The 6,951-nt window shown below is 54.6% G+C and overlaps 1 protein-coding gene across 1 annotated transcript; it reads left to right on the forward strand.

The window, feature by feature from the left end:
- Positions 1-421: 421 nt before the first annotated feature.
- TMEM151B (transmembrane protein 151B) lies at positions 422-6,672 on the forward strand. The gene is made up of 3 exons (XM_072642317.1): positions 422-606; positions 3,651-4,091; positions 5,464-6,672. Exons 1-3 carry the CDS (start codon positions 490-492, stop codon positions 6,589-6,591), a joined length of 1,686 nt encoding a protein of 561 aa, XP_072498418.1. The 5' UTR covers positions 422-489; the 3' UTR covers positions 6,592-6,672.
- Positions 6,673-6,951: the final 279 nt, after the last annotated feature.

Below are 6,951 nucleotides of genomic sequence, written 5' to 3' on the forward strand. Positions count from 1 at the left end.
GGATCCCCCTCTGTCGCATCTCGTCTTTACTAGGGGTAATTATTAGGTGGGACTTTGGGGGAGGCGGAGTTGGGGGGGGCGGAGGCGGGGCTCAGCTGCGCTGGGAGGAAGAGGGGGGGCGCACTGGCTCGGGCTCCCGGCTCAGACAAAAGGCGGCGGCGGGAGCGGGAGGGAGGCGGAGCGGCGCCGGGAGGGCCTCAAGGTGACACTTGCCCCCGGTTCCGGCCCCTCCGCCCCGGTCCGGCCTCCCCCAGCCCTTACCCTCGGTCCCATCCCACATCCCCCAGTGCCTTTCCCTCCCCAACCCGGCCTCTCCAACCCCAGAGCCCTCCACCGGCTCCCTCTCCACCCCCCGCGGGGGGGTGGGGAGCAGCCAGGGCCCCGCCCCCTCCCGCCCCCCTTCCCCCTACCTCCAGGCCAGCACAGGATGCCCCCGGCCCCCGGTGGCCCCCAGGGAGGCTCCGAGCTCCGCGCCCCCCACCCTGCGCCATGTCTCCCCCCGGCTCGGCTGCAGGAGAGAGCGGCAGCGGCGGCGGCTGCGGCGGTGGCGGCCCCGGGCCCCTGGAGGAGGCGGCGGCGGCGGCGGAGGGCACCGCCCGAGAGGAGGTGAGAACCATCCCCGTGCCCCCTGCTCCCCCAGCACACCTCTTTTCGCATCCTCTGAGGGACCATGTCCAAGTCCCTCTCCATCTTTCCCACCCCAAGCCCTCCCGCTCCCTATAGAGTTCAGCCGTGCTCCAGAATGCCACTTCTCCCCACGTCCCCCTTCTTTCCCAGGACCTTGACGTGGTCTGCTAGGATCTGACCTGACCCTGATTTCTGCCCCTCTGCCCATTCCGCCGCAGCGCGGCCCTCTCCGCCCCCCACCCCCCCACTTGCCCTCAGCCCGACCGGCTGCAGCCGCAGCCCTGCACATCCGCGCCCCCCCTTCCCATCCCCCCTCAAGAGCTGTCCGTGGTATTGAGAAGGGGGCAGCGGCAAGGGGCGGGGTTCTGGGGGGGTCCTGGGGAGGGGGAGGGGCAAATGGGCGGGGATTCTCTAATGGGGCTGAAGTACAGCGAGTGGAAAGTGACTGTGTGTTTTGGGCGGAGGACAGGTGGATAATCTGGAGTTAGTGGTTCCATTCGGGAAGGGAAGGGGCAGAGGGGTCCGTGGCAGTGGAAGAAAGATTGTATGGGTGTATAGCGGAGAAGGAGTCATGTACTGGGGAACTCGGTTAGGTAACAGGTTATCCTGGACAGTGCTTCGGAGGGAAGGGGACATAACAGATGAGGACTGAAGATTCCCTCCGGACCTCACGAAAGGGTCCTTAGAATTGTATATGAGGGAGCAGGCAGCCCTCTTTCCCAATGTTCCCATTGCCCTGGAGACAGAGAGCTTCTCCCCAAACCTCAGTATTGTGTCAATGAGAGTTTTAGGCCAGGTCAGTGGGGGTGGGGGAAGGGATAAACCCCACAATTATGCTTGGGGTCAAGGGAGATGAGGGGGTCAAGCAATGTCCCTTTCCAATGTCTAATCCACAGTCACAGGCAGAAACAGGCAGAAACAGACACACCCACAACAGCCCCCACCCTCCTAGACACAAGCATATTAATTCTTGCACATACATACACTGATAGACACACATTTGTACACAACTGTGTGGACACACCTGCCAATATAATTATGCACTCAGGCACAAAACATGAATCCAACCCTCTTAGAATATATGGTCCCAGAAACACACATGCACATGCATACATACATACATACACACATGGTTATACACACATGCTCACTCACACTTTCCCCATGTCCAGATCTCTAATTTCAGGTATGAGCTCTTTCTCATTCCAGATTTTGCCTAAATTCATCCCACCCTTTCCGAATCCTTCTATGCCATCCTCTTTTCATGCTCTCCTTGGCTCTTCCTATTTTCCCTAGAATGTCCCTTCTTGTTCTGACCTTCTCTAAACTCTCTCCTCCTCTTCTCTCTCCTCCATTAGCTAGAACTTCAAGATCATGCTAGGAAGTCAAATGAGGGCAGGAGAATCCCAGCAGAAATGAGAATTCAGATTAGACATCAGGAAGGACTACCTAATAAGAAAGGATGAGAGATCCTAAGCACAAGATGAATTAAGATTCATGATAATGCAAAAGGGGCAATCCATTTATTCGATTCAGCAAATATTGTTTGTTTGTTTTTTTAAGCATCTATAGCTTTGTACTCTTACTCTGTTAGGTACTGGGCATGAAAAGATGAAATCCCAGTCCCTACCCTCAAGGAGTTTTGCCTTCTAATAGTTTGGAAAGGATGTGTGCACAGCTAAGCATAATTCAAGGCAAAAATATGGTTAATGAAAAGGACAGGTCCAGATGAGTTTTGATGAGAAAGTCTCATTTCCAACCTTGAAGAAAAGGGTATTTATTGGGGAAGAGTAGAGAGAACTGTTAGAGGAGGGGACAGTACTGGAGTTGGCTTTTAGAGGAGGAATTTCAAAGCAGAAGGGTAGGCTGGTCCATTCTAGGCATGGGGCACAAACTGAGTACAAATAGAGAACAGAACAAACACCTGGAAAAGGAATGTCCCACCTACACCAGTCACCTCTCTGGCTCTTTCCCTGTGCTCTCTTTGGTTTCCCTAGTTCTCTGGGGCTACAACTCCACTCCTTCATCTGTGTTCTTATTCTCTGGGGCTCTCATTTGCTTTAGGACCCCAAGTTTTCTCCCTCTTGCTCTACATTAGGAGACAGTATTGGTAAAAGTATACAGGGGAGGGGAGAAGGTTGAAACATAGGGATCTAGGAGAGGGAATAGGGTTTGAAAGAGAAATGTTTACTATCACCTACTAGTGCAGAGTATAGCTTCACTCATTGACCCCTTGCCTGCTCCCCAGTGTTCAGGACTGGACTATATCAGCTGAGGATCTGGGGGTGGGTGGGAATACCTAGAATAGGGTTGGACTATTTGCTGTGTGTGTGTGTGCGTGTGCATGTGTGTGTGTGTGTGTAATGGAGCAGTAAGATTTCCCCTTTTCCATTCCTCTTCCTTTTCCTCCAGTCTGGGGCACCTGGAAGGGAATGGGCACAGTGCCCATCTTGGAGTGGGGAGAACACCAAGGAAGACATTGCTAATTATTTCTCTCCTGTTTTTTTTCCTCTTTCTCCTGCCTCTCCCATTTCATTTTTGTCTGCCTTTTTTTTTTTTTTTGGCCATTGTCTCTCTTTGCTATTCTATCTCTCTCCTCTTGACTGTTTTTGTGTCTGTTTCTTTTTGCTGATGTTTCTTTGATTTCTTTCTCTGTGTGTGACTTTGTTTCTGGCTTCTTGGTCTGTTTCTCTCTGCATCTCACTATTTCTATTTCTCCCTTTCCATTTCCATGTCTTTCCTTGTGTCTGTATCTGTAACTGGACTCTTCTCCCTTTCTGAGCTGCTTGCTTTTTTACTGTTGTTGTTTCTCTCTCTTCTCTATACTTCTTTTTTTGCTTCTATGTCTCTTTTTTGGGGGGAGGGGCATCTGTTTCTTCCTCTTTTCTCTGTATCTGTCTGCTGCCTTTTGTGTTTTTGTTTTGGGGTTTCGTTGTTTCTGTGTTCTTCCGTTCCTCCCTTTCCTCTTCTTCCCTCCTTTTCCTTCTTCTTTCTTCCCTCTTCTCTTCTTCCGTCCTGAGCAGCAGCGTCCAGTGCAGCCCTCCTTCACCAAGTCCCTCTGCCGTGAGTCGCACTGGAAGTGCCTGTTGCTGTCGCTGCTCATGTACGGCTGCTTGGGGGCCGTGGCCTGGTGCCATGTCACTACGGTGACTCGCCTCACCTTCAGCAGCGCCTACCAGGGCAACAGCCTCATGTACCATGACAGTCCCTGCTCCAATGGCTATGTCTACATCCCTCTGGCTTTCCTGCTCATGCTCTATGCTGTCTACCTCGTGGAATGCTGGCATTGCCAGGCCCGCCACGAGCTGCAGTATCGTGTGGACGTGGGCAGTGTGCGGGAGCGAGTGGGTCGCATGCAGCAGGCCACTCCATGCATCTGGTGGAAGGCCATCAGCTACCACTATGTCCGCCGCACCCGACAGGTCACCCGTTACCGAAATGGGGATGCCTATACTACCACGCAGGTAAGGGTTCAGGGAGACTCAGGGGAGGAGGCTGATACAGGAGGGAATGAAAGGTCACTATTGCTGTGGGGAGGGCAGGAATGGAGAACAGGAAAGTGATGGAGGAGAGAGATCTGGGAGGAGCGAGCATTGGATGTGGTGATAGGGCCTGCCCTATCAGACCCATTGAGAGACTTCCTCCGATGACTTCCCCCTACTAGGACATGTTGGGGGTTACAGAAAAGGAGAAGACACCACTGTTCTCCTGAGTAGACTTTGCAGTCTGATGATCCAGTCCCTACCCTTGGAAGGCTACCAATCTTAGAGGGAAGACAGATCCTATTCTGTGGAAACTCAGAAGTTAAATTTCAAGCATAATTTGTTAGGGAACTACAGTGTACTAGATGCCCTGTTAGGTACTGCAGATAAAAAAAATGACAGTTCCTTCCTTCAGTGTGCTTACATTCCCAGTCTGGTGGGGGAAAAGACTGCCATCTGAGAGTTCCTTTTTTGATAGTGAGTCATTGCCCTTTGAGGAGTCCTAATCTGATGGTGAGACATTAGAAAGTACCCAGTCTAATGGAGGGAGACAGTTCCTACAATTCAGATGCTCCTGTTCTCATGGGGTTGGGGATGTGTGCACTCAGGGATCTTCTGATTTGAAAGAGGAAACACAGTCACTCTTCCCAACTCCCCAGAGCTCACTATCTAGTTGCAGAGAGAACACATCCACAAAAAAACCCCAAAACTTATTCGCACCCAAAAGGCAGGGAAACGAGGAAATACATGTAAACTATGGTGCCTTAAACTCCGAAGGGATTCCCTGTGTAGACACCAGAATGTATCAGGCTTAGTCAGGAAAGTCTTTCTGGGATGGAATTTAGTGCAGGCCAGAGGAAAGCAGTGGAAAGGTCTGCGAAGGGCAGGGTTAAGGATGGGTCATAGTATGTCACGAGTGACAGGAACAGGAAGCAAATTTGTGTGGTTTCACTGGAGAGCTCTTGGATATTGTGAGTGTGATAGTAAGGCTAAGGCAGGGCGGGAAGAGTCCTTAAGTGCCGGGTTGGTGAGTTCTAGAGTTTCATAAGGACAGCACTGTTAAGGACTCATCCACTGCCGATCCTTGGAGTTGGATAGGGAAATGACAAAAACATATAGACTCCAGTTTGGATGGAGGATAGAACGAAAGGAGATCAGGATTATAGAATATCAGAGTTGGAAGAGGTCTCAGGGACCATCTGGTCTGACCTCCTTGTTTTACCTGTAAGGATCCTAAGGCCAGCTGGGGGAAGTGACTCATGCAGGAAGGAGAATAGAGCCTCCAACTTCTGAAGCTCACTTCAATCTTTTTCCCCGTCTACCTTCCCCACCCCACTCCGCCTCATGGCTTCAGGTCTACCATGAGCGTGTGAACACCCACGTGGCTGAAGCTGAATTTGACTACGCTCGCTGTGGAGTCCGCGACGTGTCCAAGGCACTGGTGGGGCTGGAGGGCGCGCCGGCCACGAGATTGCGCTTCACCAAGTGCTTCAGCTTCGCCAGCGTGGAGGCAGAGAACGCGTACCTGTGCCAGCGCGCACGCTTCTTTGCAGAAAACGAGGGGCTGGACGACTACATGGAAGCGCGTGAGGGCATGCACCTGAAGAATGTGGACTTCCGCGAGTACATGGTGGCCTTCCCCGACCCGACGCGCCCGCCCTGGTACGCCTGCCAGTCGGCCTTCTGGGCAGCTGCCCTGCTCACGCTGTCCTGGCCGCTGAGGGTGCTGAGCGAGTACCGCACGGCATATGCTCATTACCATGTGGAGAAGCTCTTTGGGCTGGAGGGTGGCGGCGGCTCCACCCCGAGCGGTGACGAGTCCCTGCCCCCGCTCACCCATCGCCTGCCCCGGGTCAACACGGTGGACAGCACGGAGCTGGAGTGGCACATCCGCTCCAATCAGCAGCTGGTGCCCAGCTATTCCGAGGCCGTGCTGATGGACCTGGCCGGGCTGGGAGCCCGCTGCGGCGGGGGACCCGGCGGGGGCTACGCTCCCTCCTGCCGCTACGGTGGCGTGGGTGGCTCGGGGGCCGCCGGGGCAGCCCCTTACCGCCGCAGCTGCGAGCACTGCCAGCGCGCCGTCAGCAGCTCGTCCATCTTCTCTCGTAGTGCACTCAGCATCTGCGCCAGTCCCCGGGGTGCGGGCGGGGCCGGGGGTCCAGGGGGCAGCGGGGTCTGCGGCGGAAGTCGTTTCTCCCTGGGCCGCCTCTACGGCTCCCGCCGGAGCTGCCTGTGGAGGAGCCGGAGCGGGAGCGTTAACGACGCCAGCTGCCCCACCGAGCAGACGCGCCTGTCCAGCCAGGCCAGCGTGGGCGGCGACGAAGACGATGAGGATGAAGAAGATGAAGAGGGGGGACCTCCTCCACCCTACCACGACGCGCTCTACTTTCCCGTGCTCATAGTCCACCGGCAGGAGGGGTGCTTAGGCCACAGTCACCGGCCATTGCACCGCCACGGCTCCTGCGTGGAGACCTCACTGTGACCCTTCCCTCCCCCATCTGTCGAGAAGGGGTGGGCGACAGAGGGGGAGGTGTCGCAAGGATTGAGGGGACTGGGGGGCCTTCCCACCACCAACCCGCTCCACGCCAAACTTTGTCCCCTGTCCCCTGTCCCCAGTCGGGGGAGCCACGGATGTCAGAAGGGGCACGCTTGGAGGGGGATTGGACAGATCAGCACGGACTGAGACTTTGGCTCTCTTCTTATACAAAAAGAGTAGGGGTGGTGTGTGCGCGTGTGTATGTGTATATGTATGTATGCACGTGTGTATGTATGTATGTATGTGTGTGTGTGTGATGGGGGGGTGGGGAGACTGGCCTAGAATTTTCAGAGAAAGAGATTTTGG

Source organism: Notamacropus eugenii, chromosome 2, assembly GCF_028372415.1.
Source record: "Notamacropus eugenii isolate mMacEug1 chromosome 2, mMacEug1.pri_v2, whole genome shotgun sequence".
Taxonomy (NCBI): domain Eukaryota; kingdom Metazoa; phylum Chordata; class Mammalia; order Diprotodontia; family Macropodidae; genus Notamacropus; species Notamacropus eugenii.